The sequence below is a fragment of the Ixodes scapularis genome, unplaced genomic scaffold (assembly GCF_016920785.2).
Source record: "Ixodes scapularis isolate PalLabHiFi unplaced genomic scaffold, ASM1692078v2 PGA_scaffold12__126_contigs__length_90152505, whole genome shotgun sequence".
NCBI lineage: Eukaryota > Metazoa > Arthropoda > Arachnida > Ixodida > Ixodidae > Ixodes > Ixodes scapularis.
The window spans coordinates 72,529,780-72,552,205 of NW_024609838.1; the positions used below are offsets into that span (position 1 = coordinate 72,529,780).

The following is a 22,426-nucleotide window of genomic DNA, read 5'->3' on the forward strand; positions in this document are numbered from 1 at the left end:
CGGGGCCGTCGCTTCTGCCAGGGTCGTCCTTCAAACAACATTAGTGAGCTCGTTGGGTGGCTGGGATTGCGAGGCCACGCAGTGCTGCTCCGTCGTTACCTTGTTCTGCCAGCGTGATGGCCTTTCGTTTACATAAAACCTCAGGGAATTTTTTTCTTCCCCATTTTAAGATGACAGACACGAGTCTAGATGCGAGAGAATGTGCGTGACACATATACCGAAATGGTGAACGTAAACAAACGGTCACGATGGCAATGGGGCTAGCCACCTTATGCCGAGCATCGAGTTTTTCTTGAATTTCGCTTTTTGGTTTCGAATGTAAAGGCCCGTTCACACTCTTGCGACCTCTTAAACCTGGGTTCCTTAAAACTTGTTAAACCAGAAAACACACTGGCGCCATCAATTGGGAAGCAGTGTAAACTCGGCGGTCCGGCATATTTTTTTTTATTTCTCGAGAATTGTCCTTTCTTTCTTGGCTCGAAAAACTTTTGACAATGTTATGAACGAGCCTTTCTATAGGTATTACGCACATTTGACCTCGAAAATCTCGCAAAACCTTCGCTCTTGTGAAATGCAGTTCCAGGGTCACCGCATAGATGGCGCCACAATGTCAGTATGTTCCCTCATTCTAAAAACATTTAAGAAGTTGTAAGAGATCTCGTGTCTCTCAGTCGTACTCGGTCGCAAGAGTGTGAACGGGCCTTAATGCACATGTAGTTTTGGGCACAGATTTTGGCGAAAAAAAAAAGTGTTTGTTGGAATGGTGCAAACACGGTAAGCACGTATAGACAAAGAACAGATACTACATAACACTCAAAACGACACTATTCTATTTTTGTCCAAGACTGTGCCAGGGGCACTCGAACGAAAAGAGTAAACAAGGAGTAAACAAGGTGAAGGGAGAATCTGAAGAGCCAGTGGAAATAAGAATAGGGATAAAGAACAGAGGCAGGCCAAGGTCAATTAGGGTCAGAAGAAAGCTGCATGGCCTTGAATAACACAAGCAAGGGAGCAGACACATTATTCTCAAAACGTATGTCACGAAAGACCACAAATTTCATATCTGTCACTATTCTTGTGCCTCCCCAGGGTCCTGGTTGCTGGAAATCGAAAGGAGCAGTCTTTCTAAATTTGGGCATTTACCGAGAATGCGATGGTAAGGGACATGAAATTTTCATATCTCTCGTGACAATGGTTTCCGAAAATAATGTGTCTGCTTCTTCGCATGCATTGTCCAAGGTAAGGCAGCTTTCCTCCGACCCTAGCTGACCTACCGTGATATCCCAAGAGGTGCCCACCCCCGAAAGATAACCCACCCCTATATTTGGCACAATTCGGTATTTGTTTTTTCAAAAACTCCAAAAGACAGCCCATTTCTAGCCATCAAGATAACCCCCTCCCCCCCCCCCCCCCCCCCCCCCCCGCCAATGGTGACCTCGGCAGAGGTGTAACTTAGCCACGGCGGGAGATAAGCGAACACTGCTGACTGGGAAGGACAGTCCTCTCTTGTTCATCGCCACTCCCTTCGATTAAAAGTTTTGCAGGTCACGAAATCTAAAACTCTCATTTTGTCAACATTTTTGTATCGCACAGCGAGAGTAGCCCACTCCTTATTTTCACCCAATTTGCTTTTAATTTAAGGTGGGCTATCTCTGGGGATATTATGATAGTTCTGTCTGAGGGACCCCTCTGTTCTTTATCCTTTCCTTTCTCTGCTGATTCATCAGATTCTCTTAAATGGATGCTTGGGCAAGTTGGGTATTCATCATGTAGGAAATAGCGCCAAATTAAACTCACCCACACTGAAAATACTCGCACACCAGATAAAATATCCCTCACGTCGCAGAAACTTACAACTCAGAATCTATTTTCATCTTCTTCCTTTTTCTTTTACCCGCGTTGAAGTTGATTATATCTCACTTTGTTGTCATCTGTACGAACCAAATGGCAATGTCTATCACACATATAACCCTCAAGTGTCAAGATATAACTCTCTTGTAGTAAGCATTATAGACGGACTACTAACACAAGTATCCCTGATTTTCGTGACGTTAGCTGCCTCAATGATCTCATGTGTTAATAGTTGTCTCCAATTACGGTGCTATTTTTGAAGTCCGCAGTGCACCCACAGCTACGACAGTGAATGCATAAAAGTGCGGAGTTTGCTATTCGGGTGTTGTTGTTATGTTCTTTTAATCTGTCATTTCCACATCTTCGAGTTTGTCCTATGTTACTGTCTGCCGCATGAGAGGGGAAAGGAATAGATCACTCCTTCTGAGGAAGGGATGTATGGGGTTCTATGCTTTTTAGTGCAGCCTATGATAGTTTTTTGTAAGCTGTTAATTTTTTTTTACATAAACCTGAGAGTTTGATGGGGGTGGAAAAGACTGCATTGGATGTTTGTACAATTCCCAATCTTCTCAAGGTTATGAGAAATTTTATGAATGTAGGGGATGACTATTGGTCTTTGGTTAGTGTATCTGTCGCATGACTTGCAAGAAGTGGTTTCACCTTTCTTAATCTGTTTGAGGAGAGTTTCGGTGACTGAAGTTAATAGATGTGAAGTATATCCCGCACCTAGTATCCAAGATACTTGTCCTGCAAAGCTTGTAAGGCCTGAATGTGGGCAGGACTTGAAAATAGATTTTTTTAAGCACTGATGGAATGCACCGAATTAAAATTGAGGAGCGGTTTTTTCCCTCTCGGCTCATACGACCAACAGGCATGACGGGGCTGAAGAGTCAATCTTAGGTCCAGAAATCTTAAGAATCCTTGCTCTGAAAGCTCGTGTGTAATCTTCTTAAGATTTCTGGACCTAAGATTGACTCTTCAGCCCCGTCATGCCTGTTGGTCGTATGAGCCGAGAGGGAAAAAACCGCTCCTCAATTTTAATTCGGTGCATTCCATCAGTGCTTAAAAAAATCTATTTTCAAGTCCTGCTCACATTCAGGCCTTACAAGCTTTGCAGGACAAGTATCTTGGATACTAGGTGCGGGATATACTTCACATCTATTAACTTCAGTCACCGAAACTCTCCTCAAACAGATTAAGAAAGGTGAAACCACTTCTTGCAAGTCATGCGACAGATACACTAACCAAAGACCAATAGTCATCCCCTACATTCATAAAATTTCTCATAACCTTGAGAAGATTGGGAATTGTACAAACATCCAATGCAGTCTTTTCCACCCCCATCAAACTCTCAGGTTTATGTAAAAAAAAATTAACAGCTTACAAAAAACTATCATAGGCTGCACTAAAAAGCATAGAACCCCATACATCCCTTCCTCAGAAGGAGTGATCTATTCCTTTCCCCTCTCATGCGGCAGACAGTAACATAGGACAAACTCGAAGATGTGGAAATGACAGATTAAAAGAACATAACAACAACACCCGAATAGCAAACTCCGCACTTTTATGCATTCACTGTCGTAGCTGTGGGTGCACTGCGGACTTCAAAAATAGCACCGTAATTGGAGACAACTATTAACACATGAGATCATTGAGGCAGCTAACGTCACGAAAATCAGGGATACTTGTGTTAGTAGTCCGTCTATAATGCTTACTACAAGAGAGTTATATCTTGACACTCGAGGGTTATATGTGTGATAGACATTGCCATTTGGTTCGTACAGATGACAACAAAGTGAGATATAATCAACTTCAACGCGGGTAAAAGAAAAAGGAAGAAGACGAAAATAGATTATGAGTTGTAAGTTTCTGCGACGCGAGGGATATTTTATCTGGTGTGCGAGTATTTTCAGTGTGGGTGAGTTTAATTTGGCGCTATTTCCTACACCACTTCAGATTCGCCTTTTATCTGTTTCACTATTTTGAGCCAGTTGTACACAGTTGGACGAAATTAAAATATAGTCACTTTGAGAGTCTTCGTTGTCTGTTCCTTGCCTCTACGTGTTTGCTTTCTATTTAGGGTGTAATTTTTACTCTTGCGGCTCACCCGCAGCACGCCGCTTGCTGCGCCCGCCGTTTCGATCCGGTGCGGCGACCAGCCACGACTTCATGGTGGTTTCAACAGAAGTCTTCGTAGCCGTAGAACATGTTGACCTGACAGCATCTATAAAAAAAAAGAACATATAACTATTTTTAACATATTTACTATTCAAAAAGCAATAAACATTATAGCCACACTATAAGGAATGTCCTCACTCCTAAGATTTTCAATCTAATGCTGCTCTAGTGCAGAAACCGTGTACAAGTTGCAATACTATCAGTTACATACAGAACAGAAAAGAGGCTGCAGAGACATGTTGGTCATTTAAAGTGCCCTTTTAAGTATGTCCCTTAAGGAAGGTCCAAACCAAGCCTCAAAACAGGAGAAAACGGGTCCCAGAGAAATCCGGAGACAGAGGAGTGACATCAATGTGACGTTTTGCAGCTCCCTCTTTGCGGTCTAGAGTTGAAAATAGCCATCTTTTCCCGGCCCCGGAGAGAACCGCAAAGCGCCACAGAGTCCTGTTGGTCAAGCAGGGGAAGGCGGACCACCCTCCTCGCAAACCTTGAGCGGGGTGGGATGGGGGCGGAGTGTGCTAATTGCTTTTTGGACACTCAACAAAACGTCAAAGGGAGGCTTACCCTAGTGAAAAATGTTATTTTTATAAGTTATTTATTGGTCCAATAAACACATATGATCCAATAAGATCATATAAGAACATATACAAACCGTATAAGAACACACAAGATGTTTCTTATAACTTTAGTTATAAGAACAGTATTTTCACAACTGAAGGAAAAAAGTATTAAAGGGAAGCTACGGAGCTTCTTGGAAAAAATGAATTAGAAGTGAATTCTAGTGTATTTTTACCCCGTGAACCCGAATACCCAAACCATTTGCTGCGTAAGTATTGTTAAATGCGAGAAAAACGCGAAAGACAGTCGCTGTCCGTGACGCCATCGACGGCTCTTTTGGCTGCCCAAGGCTAGGGAGGCGGGGCTTCAGTCCTATTTTGAAATTGCTCGTATGGCTCTCCGGCGGGTCGCATTGAAATACAATTTTGATATCTGTTAATCTAAAGGCCAAATGAACGCAATTCAAGCGTTTTTTCTCAAATGTAGAAGTGCCCCATCTTCCCTTTAAACAAAATTTATCAACACGCACACCCTGATATCTTGTGCTGCCCAAAAGAATAATCTAAAATTGCGTTGCAAAAACTAAAGGGTAACCAAAAAAAAAAAGTTTTTATTAAACAACCTAATTGGGACAAGCATGTCACAAAAATAATTTCCCGCTACAAAAAAAATTGATTTTTTTACAGCAATACTCATTGCGTGAGACCGATCTTAATTTGCGGCTATTTCGTCTGTTTTAAATCGCGTGCAACAAAGTTGTTAAAATATGTCACAGAGTGACGACACTTGGGGAAGTGACCATTTCCCGATCATTATCAAATGGTTCCCCACGGCATATAACCGCCTCCGGAAGCAAGTTCAGGTGACCGATTGGGATAAACTTCGATCATCTCTTAACATCACGGCGCAGAACCCAGAAACAGTTCAGAGAGCCATCAAAGAAGCCATGTTGGAGTGCACCACGACTACCACGGTGCACTGTGATCAACCAACACCTGATCCCCACCTCCTCAGCCTGTGGCAACAGCGACTTGAAGCGGTCACATTGGCCAGCCTTACACTCCGACGACCACCAACTTCAGAACATGTTGTCAGTCCGGCCTTCAGCTTGGTGAGGTCATTCCATAGCGTGAAAAGTCTGCCAGAGAGCCTCAGGGTGCCTCGGGTTACTCAACAAGGCACACCAGTCAAGCCAGCGTTGGCATGTAAGTCGTTTCTCGTGGCGGCGTGCCTTAGCTGCCACGTGGGAAGCCTCTTCCCACGTGGCAGCTAAGGCACGCTGCCACGAGAAACGACTTACACGCCAACGCTGGCTTGACTGGTATGCCTCGTTGAGTAACCACGTGGGAAGCCTCTTCCCACGTGGCAGCTAAGGCACGCCGCCACGAGAAAAGACTTACACGCCAACGCTGGCTTGACTGGTGTGCCTTGTTGAGTAACCCGAAGCACCCTGAGGCTCTCTGGCGGACTTTTCACGCTATGGAACGACCTCACCAAGCTGAAGGCCGGACTGGCAACATTCAGTTGCGTCTGGGGCTCACCGACGATAAGTTTGCGGCGCGCGCGGCGGATACCTTTTTCCCTCGGCATGCCAGCCCGTCGGTCCCGCGCCCTGTCACGGCTATGCCAGACACTACTGGCATCACTATGCCCCTCACTCTGGCTGAGCTCCAAGACGCCATCCAGAGTCCTAGTCGCCGCTCCAAAACATGACGGTCTCCCGTACGAGGTGTACAAGAACCTCGAGGGAGAAGCAGTCACAGACCTGCTAGCTATGATCAATAAGATCTGGGAAGCCGGCGAGCTCCCCACATCATGGAAACACTCGATTGTAGTGCCAATTCCCAAACCGGGCAAGGCACCGACCGGCCTCACAGCTCTGCGGCCTATATCACTGACTCCCACCATCTGCAAAATCTATGAGTGGATGATGGCTAAACGTATCTCTTGGTGGCTGGAGGCCCACTGTCTCTATCATTCCAACCAAATTGGATTCCGGCAACACCTTGGAACGGAAGATGGGCTCGACCGCCTTGCAAAGGAAGTCCTACATCTGTCACCCTATGGCCACTTGGTTTGCACACTTGTAGCTACTGACATAACAAAGGAATATGACAATATCGCTCACGCCCCACTGTTGGAGGCAATGGTGGTTCTCGGCCTCCCACCTCGTGTCATAAATGCTGTCCACGCCTTCATTATCGACAGAACTTTCGCCGTACGCCTATCATATGGCGAGTCGCCAAATTTCCCATCAAACTGTGGCGTGCCCCAAGGCTCAGTACTTGCATCACTCCTATTTAACATTGCATTCCTTCCCCTGGCCTGGGCTTTCGCTGATATACAACACCTTCATTTTTTATTATACGCTGATGATGTCACAATGTGGTCAGTTCCCCCATCCCTAGAGGTGCAACAAAATGCCTTACAGGACGGGCTGAATAAACTAGACTGCCATACAAAGACCTTTGGCCTAACGGTGTTTCCCGAGAAATCGCAATTCCTTCATGTGTGCAACAACGCTGCCCGGAAGAAACTGCCATTGACTCCCATACCCCTCAGAATAGGGTCGACACAGCTTGCGATGGTTACACAAACCAAGATCTTGGGACTCCTCATCCACCAGTCCGGCTGAGCCAAGCAGTGGCTTCAAGCGGCACGCAAGACGGCGGCGTCTACAACACACCTCACCCGTCGCATCTTTAAAAGATGAGACGAAGTGGGTACTGAGGTAGCCGAACGCCTAGTTAAGTCCGTCTCTCTACTTCGCTTGATATACCAAACTCAGTTCCAGCGTCTCACTGCATATCAGTGGAAGACTATCGAAATCGTCATTAGAGATGCCATTCGCGGGATTACTGGTCTCCCTCGGCATACACCTACCTGGCACCTTTACGAGTATGCACAACTAAACTCTAATGAACATATATTAGCACTGAACGCAGAGAAGCTCGCAATTTGAAGCATACCACCACTCCTATGTACGAGGAACCTCCTCTGCTGTTTTCCGTACGTTGGGGCTCCCCCGCCGCCATGGTACTACACTACGATTATTACCAACAAGCCTGCTACCGTCCGCACACGCCCGCTCGGACGAGTTGTGTTAGATCTCTATGCCGTCGGAGCAACGTACCGACATGGCATCGCTACCACAGTCCATTGACCATCTCAGCCTTCCATTGACACATTGGCGTTCTATGCCAAACCATAGCCTCCTTTATACTGAAAATGCCTGCCCAATGGTTTCTTCGTCGTCGTCGTGCTTACTTCACAGATTTGCTACTAGGGGTGCCAAAACCCCATACAGAAATGCAGACGACGCTTGTTCGCTGCCTGCGGCTACAGTTCACTGCAGCTAGCGTAAGCTTAGTTATCCGTTAAGCTACATGATAATGTAAGTTTCCTATGTTAAGTTACGCTGTAACGTGACCTTGCGTGATCAAATAGGTCACTTGATCACGTAATTTTTTTTTGTGACACGAGTAACTGCTTTCGGTCGTCGTTCGGCCGGCAGATAGAGCGCTTAGCGATTGCCGGCGTAGCTCAATAGCACGAGGCTGTCTGCGGCTCGTGGCACGCACACCGCGACGCCACACGTACACGTGCGGTCATTTCATTTCATTTATTGATCGTGGGCACATCAGCACCTTGTACTTAGTCCTGACACCTTGTGCTGCATTCTAACTCGCATGATACCTTACTGTTGTGTGCCTATGTGCAACTCGGACTCGCGAGTTGCACTTCCTATTGGTCATTAAGCAGGCTTTTATGGCTCCTTGTAATTCCCTCCTTGGGCACCAGGACAGGGGAGGACTATACTATCCATCAGAGAAGCTAGCGAGGGTGTTGTGTGCGCTGGAAGAACTTCGTAGAGATTTTACAGAAAAAACGAAATATGCTGAAAAAGCCGTTGCATGCAGCTGGTGATACTGCGGTGGATACACTTATACACCATGGCGCTCTAAAATACGCAAAGGTAGAGAAAGATGTCAATCATTATAAAGATTTCCTGCAACTAGGTATTAGGTATTTCAGGTCAATTTTTACAAACTACTCGGCATCCCTGACTGACGAGCATGACCCCAAGAAGATCTTCGCCAGCAAGCCACTATGTACGAAGTCGTTAAAACTCTAGAACTGCATACGTGAAAAACAGTGCGGACCACAAGAGACCGGTCAAAAACATCAAGGGGCTGTGCGCTTAAAAAACAAATTGAAAATGTATATCAAGATCCCCGGTCAGAGTGCTGCCGACGGGTGCGCAGGTTTTCGGTCAGCGGGGACGCGTTCGCGGTCCTGAGAAAAACCACTTGACTGCCGCATGTAGTCCACGGGCCGTGTGTTTTGCGGCTCTGCTCCAGTAGCAATAAAACACTAAGTGGTCGCTGTATCAACGTTTTGGAAGTCCGCCAGCCTGTCTGTCTCCTTTTTAATTGGCATTGACTATTTCTGTTGTCGATATGACAACCACCAGAGGTCTGGTAACATTTCAGCATAAAAACAAAACCAAGACGTGAAAGCTAAAAGGAAAGTATAAGACTTCTTTTATATATGAAATTTATACTGACGGTGCCCTGCGCCTGCTATGTAGCATGGGTTACGAATGTATTCAATTCACAAATGGCATCACAGTGGACTGGCAGCAGGAAGCGAAGAGTCGTGTGCATTTTTTGTATGGGGTTTTGGCACCTCTAGTAGCAAATATGTGAAGCAGGTGCAACGACGACGAAGCATGGGGAAGCCAACCACTGGGCAGGCATTATCAGTATAAAGGAGGCTATGGCCAAACAGTTGAACAATCCCCTCATCGCGGAGTTATATGGTATTCGGGACGCCATACAAGCACTAACGCGGATGCCCAATGTCACTCGGGTGCGTGTTCACACGGATTGTGCCTCTGACATCCGACACCTCAACTCAACGCGATCTCTGCTACATATCTGCCATGACATTCATGCCTTGCATTGTACATCTGGTAAAGAAGTACGGGATTTCTCGACCACTGGCCATCTGCACTGTACTCACCAGGACGAAACACACCAGGTCGCTCGAGCCCTGATTGAACGTCCCCCCTCCCCTTAATCCCGCCCCATACTGGAAGAGCCGGAGGCCTCACTCGTCGTGGGCAAGGCCCGCATAAGGGTCGCTACGCGTGCGCTCCTTCCCGCGTCCCCACATCCCCTCCCGGCAGGCCTGCCCCGGCGGGAGGAGGTCCTCCTCGCAAAGATCCGGACGCAAAGATCCGGACCCCAGCAGTCTTGGCCTCCTGGGGCTGAGGCCCCAATGATTCCAGCCTGGCGTGCCCCTACTGCTCTGCCAGGCCGTCCGCAGTTGGCCTTTGACACATTCTCTGGAATTGCCCAAATCTTCAGCACCGCCTCCTTCCCCTGACTCAGGCACGAGACCTCAACCTGGCCTCCCCTGAGGACTACTACAAATAGACCAGAGTGAATGCGCAAGCCGGAGCCCTTTTGGGCTTTATACGGGATGCACAAATAGCGCACCTAATCTAAACTATCAAGCTATGCTTGTTGCACGAATAAATACAAAAAAAAACTGTTGTGATATGTTTTCATTTCCTTTTGAGCAGCATTTTTTTATGTTTAAAGAATAACCCATGTGATGAGAGTTATTATTAGGGGCGAAGCTCCTTAGGGTCTAGCCTTGTCCGTGCAGCGTCCGTGCTCACATCGATCTTGCTGGTGTTCGTGTTTGTGATCGTGCTCATGAGCTCACATGCTTCTGTAAAGCAAAAAAAAAAAAAAAGACGAAAGAAAAATGTTTGCACAGTCTACACGATTCGAACCTGTGCAGGGAGACCCCAGTGGATTTCTAGTCCATCGCCTTAACCACTCGGCCACGACTGCAGGACGAGTGTGGGCTTTGAGATGTGGTAGTAACTCAAGAGCTGGGGTTTCTGTCATGAATAAAACGTTGCATGTAGCCGCTCAACGTCTATACAGGAGAGGGCGCTGTGGTCAAATGCTCAAATGCGTATATAACCACATTCCATACCACACATTCTCTTTCTGAGGTGGATGAAAACGAACGAAAGGCTTGGCATGCTGCGGCTCATTGCCTACGCAGACCACCAGAGCTTCGTCCCAATCAACATCATTCACCACATGGAGATGTGGTCATTTTTTTATTCTTTACGAAGGCTGTGTTCCAAAATTTACTCGATCCGACTCCGGAGTAAAAGTTTCATACCGTGGCGTTCCAAAACTTACTCGAGCTTACTCGATGACGTCAGAACTCGCGTTCCAGAAGCGGGTTGTTCACTCCGGAGTAATTACTCGCGCTACCCTCCTCGATCGGGGGGTAAAGTCGGATCAAATCGAGTAAATACGTCACGTGATCTGTTCGTCGTCTGCTTTCTGCGCCGACAGCCGTCAAAGCTCGCTTGCTACGTTGGTTTTGGTGGCGGACGTTCGAAATGACAAAGAATTAGGTGCAGCATGTGTGGTTATTGCGATTTGCTGTTGTCAACGCAGGAATTGACTGCATTACATCCAGACCGTCCACCTTCCCCGGGAACGTGTACTTGTTATTATCTGAGTGCGAGCGTAAACAGGAGCTTCTCCGCATCCTCGTCCTCGGCGTTGGGGGATGCCGTAATCTCACGTTCAAGGCCGAAAATGTTCGAACTCGTTATATGATAATGTAATATTTTTGTTTCCTCCAGAGTGTGTGTAATGAGAGGATAACGTTTGTAAAGCAGTGAAGGCTTCGAAAATTTCACTGTAATCACATTCGCGTCAAAGCGAACGTGAGTTTCATAATCTGGAGAAAGCACCCTCGCGCTGGACCGCTACACCGTGTGGAATATATTTCTGCAAAACATAATCGGTGCAAATTACAATGCTTTTAGGGCACCGTGACTAGAATTGCAGCGATCGCGCTGATTAATAAAAACACATTTTTTTATATCTAGCTGTAAGGAGTAAGTAATTTTGATCTCAATATACAGCTCAAAACGAAGGTGAGTAAAAGGAGCTGGTGGATCCACCTCAAAATACACCGCGTCGTCATTAACATTACCGTTCTTCGATTGCTTTCTCCATGATCAAAAGGATCGTCTGCTATTTTCTGCCATCGCTGCTGCGTTTTCTTTTTGCCGTCGCCCAAGACGAAGCCAATCCGCGTAGTATCCAGGTGATTATCCTGGCCGTTCCAAAATCGAGTCGCGGATCGTTTACTCGCAATGTCACGTGGTACTACCCGCTGACGTAGGAGGCAGGTTACTCGGGTAAGATTTGGAACATAGCCAAAAGGTTTGCAAGACGGGCGCTGTCGTTTGGGTTCATACCATGACAAAAAAAAAAGCTGAGTCATTTTTTCTATGGTTGACGCCGTCTCTGCTCCCACCTTTCTCGCCTACCTCGACTAGTCGTTTTGCCAAAGTGATCAGTGTTTGCTGTTGACCCAGGTGCTTGAGCGAGACTTCCGGAAGTGAAGTCGTGTGTTTTTAGCAGCTGTCGCAGGTGTTAGTGATAGGAAGTGATGCGAGGTTTTGGCTTTCATAGCAGTTTGGTATTTTCGTTTTCCTGGGGTGTTCTCTTTGCTTTCTTAGTGTGCTTTTCTTTATTTTTGCTTGCACGTGAAAATCTCGATTTTTTGGAGATGTGCTGTGTAATGTTCTGCCAGATTAGTGATCGCAACAACGATCAGCAGGTGTCGTCCAAGCACGCCGAAGGCTTGGGAGGCTCAGGCAATGCGCCATCTTCATTGCTGCGAGCCGTCCTCCGCGGTGTATCTTCATATGGCAGAAGACCCAGTTGCTAGCAGCGGCCAAGAAGCTGACGCATTCATTCAGGGCCCAGTTTGTGCGCAGTTTACACAGAAGACAGAAGCTCCAAAAGGCTGTGGTACGCACACAAGATGCACCGAAAGTCGAGACGCTGCGTACGTCGTTCAACTCTACAGCCAGGTCCATCCAAGAGCGAATACAAAAGCGAGGGGCGGGGCATACTTCTCCTCCGCCCCGGGTGAAAGAGCGGGTTTCAAATGTGGAGAGTTTGACTTCAACTAAATTGCTTCCCGTGGCGTAAATATTGCTAAAAAATTAATTTTTCTTTGCGGAAAGTTTGTTTTGTGTCATGCTTCTCGAAATTCAGCTGTCCAAAAAAAAAAAAACTTTTTTGTCTTTGCAGTTACCCTTTAAGCTAAAATATTTCCACTCACAGTGAAAAGTATGTTTTGTTTGATTGCAACGGTCCATATTTTATTAAAGGTGTCCAAGTCAAAAACATAAAAATCGACTGCAGCAGACCCCAATGCATCAAAGGGAAATAGGCAGCAGTAAATCTTTTTTTGGCTTATTGTTTCCAGTCTATACTTACTCTTATACTAACATGTTCCTACACAAAATTGGGACATTATGTTGTTTTTCTCGACCGTCTGGAGTTGCAGGCTTTTTGCATTGTGTGGCCGTCTTCACAAAAAAAAAATGGCTTCCCACAACCCTTTTGCATGACACAGTATGATTTGCAAATAATTATGATAGGTAATTTCCCAACTTTTGACAAGCAATTTTTGCTTGCGATATTTTGCCATCAGAGAAATGGCATACTATCAAGATTCACACGCTTACCAGCAGCCTCCGCGCTTCCCTCCACCCCGTAGTTCGCAAGTGCCATATTTTGCGTAATGAATGTTACAACATTGTGAAATGCAACAGATTTTGAAGAATCTGGTATTTCTTGTGGGTTATTGCAGAGAAGGCGTCGTGGTAATCGAGCTTTCAGTTGCACGTCAAAAGATCCCCAGGTGGTCCAAAGTAATCCCCAGTCCTCCGGTGGGGCGCGCCAGATGCCCGTCGTTGGTTTGGCACGTAAAACCCCCAAATTTGACTTTATATTTCTTGCGGGACGCGGGACACGAGCCCTCAATGCGGCACAGTCCCGGGAGTCACGGGACAGGTGGTCACCCTACTCGAGGCAGTTCAATAAACATACTTGGAACCTTTTTTTAAGGTAGCAACAATACGATCAGGGGTGTGACATCTGCGTCAATTGTGCCATTTTGATACAAACCCAATTTACTGCGCCTAGTTGTGTCAAAAACGCGAAATTGGTCGAAATTGCGCCACACTGCGCCAAAAGTAATTTAAAAACTAAAAAAAAGTTAGTGGCGGCGCTAGATTTAGCGGGAAACGAGAGCTTGGTTGGCAACACTCAATCTCGTCGTAGTAAAGTACACGGCACGTGTACAGGGTGGCGCAAGCAACCGCCGGATTCAAAGCTTTCAGCTGTAGTACCCTTCTATACCTATGATACGTGCTATTTTCTCCCCTCTTCCTACTACTTTACGCTGTCATTTGTGACTGCATGCTACCGGTGCGCTGTCACGCTGTCTTGCTGTCTGGCCGCGAGAGGTACGCTGCACAGGCTATCAAGATGAGCTAACAAAAATATTCCTTTCGTTTTGAGAGTAAACCTTTTCCTAAAAGTGTCATTGAGCACCTCCATTGTGTAATTGTTCGTTCGAGTCCGTAATCTTCTCGTCAAAATGAATGGCGCCGTTGCTGCGAGTACTTTCGGTTATCGCTAGGGTGACCAGACGTCCCGTTTTGCCTGGGACAATCCCGTTTTTGAGGCCCGTTTCTGCCGTCCCGTTTTTTTGTCCCAATAAAGAACCATGTCCCGTTTACGCAGGAGCGCATAGTTTCGAAATTGGCACCAAGCGAATTGAAGCAAAATGAAACTATGCTTACTCGTTATAAGCATATTTTACAAAAATTAGCCGTGGGTGATTTAAAATATTCACGCACAGAGTAATATATAAAACTGTTCTTGCCCACAAACCATATTTCTCTCGCGAAGATGCATGTGTAGAAATATGTTTTTCAGTTACTGGATATAGCACTCATGTGCGGTTGAACTTCTCATATAAGTGCGCTGACTTTTACAACGGAGTCTTGCAGGATAAAGTCCTGCTTAGGAAATTTCAGCCGATGGCAAAATACGCCCACACCAACTAAGGACCCGAAGCAGGACCTTCCAAATGAGTGCATGCAACGGAACTTTGAATGTGACTGTTCCCTAAGCCGGACTTAGTGCAGTATGGTACCGTTTTGAAATAAGAGCAGTTATTCTATTAAGGGGAGACGCGGGTCCTAAAATAGTCAAAAAACGCAAAATTTCACGTTTTTCAAAATTCACATATTTCGATTAATTGTAGTCTAAGGTACCTGCCTGCAAAGTTTCACTGTCGAATTCAATGTCTAAGCATGCAAAAAATTACGTTTACGATGTCCCCGCATAGCCCTAACACAGCGAGTTCAATGAAAACAAGTGGAATTTCGTGCCCCGCGCGTTTCGCGATCGCTCGTCGGGTCGCAGCCATCTTGGTCTTGTTGAAAAGCCGCTTATTTTCCCCACGTCCCCATGCTATTCGTTATCGCGACAACATCGGGGAACGTCCGCATTCCGCGGGTTTCGAAGGCACCAATTGCGATCGCTCATTGGCCGGCTAGCAAGGTGCCCGTACGTCAGAGCACGCGCGGCGGCTAGCGCCCCTGCTATTGGCCTAAACGCGCCCCTCCGCTCTTTTTCTCCTTTCCTCCTTTCCGTTCCCGCGCTGGCGAGAGGTGCGTCGTCTGCTCCTGGGCCCGTCTCCTTAGGCTTGTCTGCTTTGTTTCCTCCGTGGTCGAGCCCAGGTTTTGGTTCCCGTTTGCGTGCTTGCGTTGAACATTGTTGGTTCGTTTTCCTACAAAGTCGCGCGTGTTTTGTTTTGTTTCGCTTCGAGTTCTCGAGATGCCGGACGACGCTCGGTTGAAATTGAGCACGCGGCAAGCGTTCGGAAGGAAGAGGAAGCGACCGTGGGACAAGAAGCCGAAGCTGTCTGCTGCAAGTGCGCCACCGCGATCGGCACCGCCGGATGCCTTGGATCTTCCGGAAACATCAGCCGGAGACATCGTGACTCCATCCAGCAGCGGCAGTTTGTCGAGCTTTGCGAGCGCGGATCGTGTCGACACCGCATATTACTCCACGGCAGAGCAGGCGCAACGACTCGCACGATCGGACGAATGCAAGCGTGCGCTATCGGAAAAGTCGGCGACCCAGCGCAAATTCGACCTTCTCGGCGTCACCACAGGAGGCCAGACGCGCGACGCTGGGACACAGTTCATTGTAGTGGACGTGAAAGCTTTCAACGACCTCTTCGCGCAGGCGAAGTGCGGAAGCTGCGGTGCGGGAACCCTGACACTTAGCAAGGCCACGGACAAGGAGTATGGTTTGGCAGTCAAGCTTCTGCTCGTCTGTGCCACATGCGAGTTCGAGAAGAAGCAGTTTTCTTCACCAAGAGTTGCCGGAACGGCGAAGATCACTCCTTTCGAAGTGAACATGAGGGCAACAAAGGGAATTCAGTCAATTGGGAAAGGAGTCACTGCCCTCGCAGACTTCTGTGTGTCCATGAACTGGTCCCACCACGGCCTGCATCACAAGACCTTCCAGGGACACCTGAAGACCCATGTGCAAGCCTGCGAAAAGTCAGCAAGCGCAAGTGAAGCTGCCAGCACAGAAGTTGTCAAGAGACTGTATGCAGACTTCTTGAACCCTGTCGGCAACATCGACGTGATCTTTGACGGATCTTGGATGACGAGAGGACGCAGCTCCCACATTGGTGTGGGCTGCATTGTCGAGCTGTATTCCGGCCTAGTTCTTGACCATGTGGTGTACTCCAACTTTTGCCTAGGGTGTGCCCTGGGACCGGAGCCGGAGGAAGAGAGGTACGGCGACTGGTATGCAGCCCACGAGTGCCAGAGGAACATAGATTGCAATTCAGGTCGGATGGAAGTGGAGGCTGCATTGACCATGTTTCAAAGATCCCTGGCCAAGCACGGACTGAGGTACACCATAGTTCTCTCGGATGGAGATAGCCAAACCTTTCATGCGTTGACCGAGGAAAAAGTCTACGGCTTCGTCGAGGTCGAGAAAAAGGACTGCGTCAATCATGTGCACAAGCGGACGGGGGCTGCGTTGCGCAACCTCCTTGAGAAAAAGAAGGCCCAGGGTGAAGCACTCGGCGGAAAGGGCAGACTGACGCAGGACCGAATCAAGAAGATTCAAAACTACTACAGCTATGCCCTCAGGAGCAACAGTAACAATGTGCCAGGGATGAAGAGGGCAGTGGAAGCCACCCTCTTGCACATGACGTCTACGGATAGTGCCCCAGACCACAGGAAGTGCCCCAACGGAGCTGAATCGTGGTGCAAATTCAACAGAGCCCTGGCAAATGGCGAGTGTCCACCTGCGCACAAGAACCCTCTTCCAGATTGTGTGCGGGCCGCCCTCGAGCCAGTGTTTGCAAGGCTCAGTGATGAAAACCTGCTGGCACGGTGCAGCGAAGGCAAGACACAAAATGCCAGCGAGAGCCTGCATTCGGTCATCTGGACGCAAACCTCGAAGAACGCCAATGCCTCCCTGGACAGCGTCAAGAGGGCTGCTGCCGAAGCTGTTGCCGTCTACAATCAGGGCAGGCGGGCAATGAGCGAGTCCGTTGCTGCGAGCCTGGGCTATGCTGCCGGTGACTGCCTTGTACGCCGCAGCATGGAGAAGGACAATCTGCATTTGCGTAAGGCCAAAGCTACCCACCAGAGCAGCAGCAATGCAAAGCAGAGGTTCTCCAGGCAACACCAAACCGGAACAGCTGGGGACAACAGTCCTGGACAGCTGTGAGGGGGCTCCCCTTTCAAGTGCTACACGAACAAAGGCCCTTTTCAGGGCCAAACAAAATCTACTTTCGGAACGTGCAACCCTCGGTGCCTCCTCCCGTTGTCCCTTATAGAGTCTACTCATTCTTTTATAACTTTATTTTACATTGCAGACATTATTTATCAGTTTTATATTATTTTTTAAAGGTTCTTGTGAACGGATTGCAGAATTTTTCATCTGAATTTGTTCAGATAGAACTATGCTCCATATTGCTGAACATTATTGCATGGGATCCCTTACTCAATTTTATGCAATGAGTGTCAAAACTGCAACTGCAATTTTTTCAGCCTCGCATTTTTCGTCTGCATGCCTAGCCTTACGGTTGTTTTCATGACATTATTCTTCAAGGATTTCTATAAACTTTATACCGTTGAATTCAGAAAGAAGTGAACTGCAGGGTGATGGTATTTTTGTATGACAGTATGGGCCCAAAATTTTATTATTAGTGATAGTGTGACCTCGTTAGGCTTTGTAAATAGTGTAGTTGACCTAATTAGAGTATTTTTATACAATGATCTATCTTTACGAAAATATAAATAGCATCATCTTGCACGGCAGGTCTTTAGCTACAAATCCATATCACTTATGCAAAAAAATTCGTATTAGAATGTTCCTTAATGAGTCGTAAAAAATGACCTAATTAGGCTTCATTATTTTCTTCGTAACTCAAAAAGTAACTGAGATATTGCAGAACTAATTGAATATTTGAAAAGAGGATGCCAAAACACATATACACACTGATTTTCATTATAATCCATTAATAAACAAAAAAAGTCGATTTTAGAACCAGTGTCTTGCCTTAAACCTTTTCTCCCAATCTCAATCTTTAGTAGCCCCCCCCCCCCCCCCCCCCCCCCCCTTCCTCCTGGTTGGGATGTCCCGTTTTCTACCTTGTGGAATATGGTCACCCTAGTTATCACACACATGCTTCCAGTGCGTGAGCAATCGAATGAACCGGTCACACCCGTATTTGGCGTGCATGTGCTGCTCATAATTTTCCTATCATTTCACTATTTACCTTGTGACTCACTTTTGTGGGGAGTTTTTTTTTCTCTACCTGCACGGTGCTTTCTACGAGCATCCGATCGATGTCTGGTTGTAGTAAACCGTGGTTCCCTGTTCATGCTCTCGAATCACCGCTTTAAAAGATTCTGCACTACAATTGCGCTTTGGCACCAGCTCGTATAAGCTTGAGGTACCTGGTGCCCACCTAACTTTGCAGCAAGCCTGTGTTTCTTGTCCTCATCTGTGCGCACTAGACTCGCGTGGGTTTTTTTTTTTTTTTTTTGGTACGTAATGGCACTGACAACTTATTGGAACCAGGGTGGGAAAAAATACTGATATAACATTTTTCGGCTCCAAAAATTGCTCCAAAACTTGTTTCACCTTTCTCTCCCCTATACAATCACACACTGCCTGAAAGCGATGTTTGCATAGAACAGAAAAATAGACAAGATGCATTCACATGATGGAATCAAGGGAAATAGCTACAAAACCTTCCTATCAGCTACAAGTTGCTAAATTAGCTCTTGCTATAAAATCTGGCTTCAAACCTTGCTCCTTTAGCATATTCTGGCTAGTACCTAGTGAATAACTCGCTGGTGGTATCTTGGCGCTCAAAAGTGTGGCTCCAAGTGAACCCAGTCTGCCTCAAATTAATGCATGTATAACTTAAAGAACCGAAAGCCCGGATCAGCTGCGTGCACTCTCTTGTGCTTGCTTAGGTTCTCTGGCATAATGCTGGCATGCTGCGACTTGGCGACGCCAAGAAGCCAATATACGAAGATGCCATACTCCATCAACCATGCAAGGTCGTTGTCCCACCTCTTGGGTGATGGTGCGGTGTGATCTGTGCGCTCGTCAAACAAATCAACCACCTCCCTTCTATCACCTGACCCTACTCCCTGCACCTGGGTATAGACGGGAACGAGACTGCAGGACCAAAGATAAATATATGACTGGTTCAACTAGCACATAGCTAACACCGCACTGTACGCTGATGGGGAGAATGGAGGGGTGTTGCAAAGACGCGAGGAACGCGCGAGCCTCCATGAGCAAAAAAAAAAAAAAAATAACCTCAGTATTTCGTAGCTTTATTTTCTTTTTGTGCTAGTTTGCGAGTAAGAGAGTAATAGAGGGAAGGGGGCAAAGTGCATGGCGTATTGCGTCCGTCTCCTTCCTTTCCCCCCTTGCGTAGTGAGGGGCAGAGCCGTATATAGGAAGAGTTAGGCCAGTCCATGATCTTGCTGCAGCAACGCCCCCATACCAATGAGCCAATCAGCCCGCGGTGCAGAGCGAGAGGCGTATGTGCATGAACTCACGGCTGCTCCCAGCTGAGCAGGAAGAGCTGCCGTTTCCATTCGTTCGCCCAGCAGAATGCATGGGACCGACATCCACTATCGGTTCTTTCTTTTTATTTGGCAGGCTCTGGCAATGAAATGATATAATATAATTCCTCGGTGGCTTAAAAAGCTAATGAACTAAGTTGTCTACGTTTGAACACAAACTTTTATTGGGGCAAAAAAAAAAAGATATGCTTGTAGCAGACAACGCGTACCTTCAACAGTGCTCAGCGCCTACAGTGTGTTGCACCAAAATGGCGGTGGTTTCCTCTTAGCTCCCTTCTTCCTCTCTCACTCCTTCGCCGCTCTCCTCCCTTTCCTTCGCTTTTCTCCTCTCCAGCACCTTCATCGCCCCACCCACTGGCCAGACTCTCCCAATATACGGCTCTGGCGAGGGGGATGCGTGAGCGGCGCCTAAAGATGCGTGCGAGCGGCAGCCACCGCGGTCAGGCCGCCGGAAAACTTTCTGAAACAAGAAGCGGTGCAGCTCTACGGCGACGCTGGCTCGGTGGCTCGACAGCTGCATGCCATCGGTAAAGTCGCAAAATTTCGTCACGAATGTCTGTCACTTTCTTTGATCACAAATATAGGTCGACCCTTAATTTTTGACAACATATCCGCGAAAAAAAAAAAGGTAGACCTCAGGTATTTATTCAAATATAAGTCAACCTTTTTTTTTTTGGAAATGTAGCCAAAAATTAAGGGTCGACCTCGAATCGTGATTAAAGAATTTCAACCTACATTTGCGACCAAATTTTGTGACCCTACTGGGGGCATTAAGCTATCGAGTCACCGAGCCGCCGTCGCTGTAGAGCTGCACCACCACTTCTTGTTTCAAAAAGCTTTTGGTGCACGAAAACAACTGAAACAGCAGCAGCTGACGGCCCGCCCGCGGGGCTCTCGCGCACATCTCTTGGGCATTGGGTTTCGCCATGGTACCTGTAGCATTCCCCTTGCTTGGCAAGGGGGCAGGGGAGGGGGGGAATGCGATGCGCCATGCTCTTTGCCCTCCAACCCTCACAAACGTGCACAAAAAAAAAAAGACACACCAAAAAACGGAGGTTACTTTTGTTTGTTGTTTGCGGCGGCTCGCGTGTTGCTCATGGCGGCTCGCGGCGTTGCCAGCGTTACTTGCGTCTTTGTATTTGGTCTTTCGTCACTTTGCCAGTCTCCACCTTCTTTCATTTCTTCTTGTCGGCATTTTACAACAGTGTCAGTGAGGTATTGTTGCGACTTTGCAAGGATGTCTGCCAGGGTGACGAAGCTTCGGACGACGATGACACGTCCAAAAGTTCTGACGATGATCAAGTTTTTGGCATCGCCCTGTGATTAAGCTGAGAGCTGTAATTAAAGGTTTGTTTGCTTCTTTTGTCCAAACTTTCCCCTGTTCCTAAAAAACAAAAAACAAAAAAAAAAAATCGTTCAGCCTTTTTACTCTCGTGAAGAAGAAAGACCAGCGGAGCTGTACTCGATACACTCTGTGCTTCTTCTTTGTCGTCGTCTGTTTTTCGCGCTGTTTCCTACGATGAATTCCCACCAACGCGCCCAACTATCCATTCTTCTATTATAGCTGCAAAGGTTGGCGCCATCTACGAGCGACGGTGGCAACCATACTGGTTGTGCGCTTGCCGCCGTCGCTGTCCAGAGGCGTTTTTGTTGACAAGTGTTTTGTACCGGAAACATTCCTTGGGAACCTTGCCCTTACCAGCTCCGCTGTAAAAAACAAAGTCAACCTATATTCAAATTTTTTCCTTTTTTTTTGGGGGGGGGGGGGGGTTCAATATTGGGGGTCGGCCTACTTTTGAGTAAATAGAGTATATTTAAATAAATAGGGCAGCTAAGAAATTCATAGCTTACAAACATCCTAAGTGGAGAAATCAGTGTTCATGAACAGATTCTTAAAGGACACATGCAAAGGAAAAAAACATTTTTTTTAGACAGCTTAGATGGAAAAAGGATGTCATAAAACGATTTTACAACGAAGAAAAAAATTTTTTAGAGCTATATTTACGGCGCTATACGAATTTGTAGTTGGCGCTCGCGGGAGCCGCCGCTAATCACGTGGTAGGCCCGCGCGCCGCCGCGCTGCGTCGCCGCCGCACGCTGAGCGTTGTGCGAACGCCGCTTCAACGTGTTTCTCCACGCCGCCGTCGCCGCCGCCGCACAAGTTCGTCTGCTTCGGGGCGCCGCCGCCGTCGTCTGACCGGCGCGCAGGTCTATCACGTCTGCTTGCGCTTTTTCGTGAGTTTCCTTTGGCCTCTAAAAGTTACTTATTCATCTTAGTTTTTTGTTTTACTTCAAACAAAGATGAATAAGTTACTGTTAGAGGCGATAGGAAGCTTCCGAAAGAACGCAAGCACCACGTGATAAATAAAGACCAGTCACGTGATAAATACAGACCACTTCTCCGCGGTGCCCGCGGGCGCCAACTACAAATTCGTTTTGCGCCATAAATATAGCTCTAAAAATTTTTTTCTTCGTTGTAAAATCGTTTTATGGCGTCCTTTTTCCATCTAAGCCGTTCAAAAAAAAAATGTTTTTTTCCTTTGCATGTGTCCTTTAACTGAGAGGAAGCAAACAGAAAAGGTGAACTTCCTATGTCCCGATCACCGCGGGAGCGGATTCTTGCTTTGGCGACAGTGTTTTTGGCAACACAAATCTCCAACCGAAGCTCGGCATGCTTTGAAACACACAGATCTTTTGCATCAAAACAAAAGTGGCAGTCTTTCCGTCAACGCTTGTTTCGGCACCGTGTCCATGCAAAGACATGTTGAAGCTAGC

The 22,426-nt window shown here is 47.1% G+C and overlaps 1 protein-coding gene across 1 annotated transcript in view; it reads right to left on the bottom strand.

Moving 5' to 3' along the window:
• Positions 1-3,803: 3,803 nt before the first annotated feature.
• The window catches only part of LOC120842397, a gene marked incomplete at its 5' end in the record, with an annotated part of 30,426 nt that continues 11,803 nt past the window's right edge, over positions 3,804-22,426 (bottom strand). The window contains one exon of the mRNA XM_040213491.3: positions 3,804-4,075. Within this exon, the coding sequence (XP_040069425.3) occupies positions 3,942-4,075 (134 nt within the window). The remainder of the gene's footprint in view (positions 4,076-22,426) is intronic.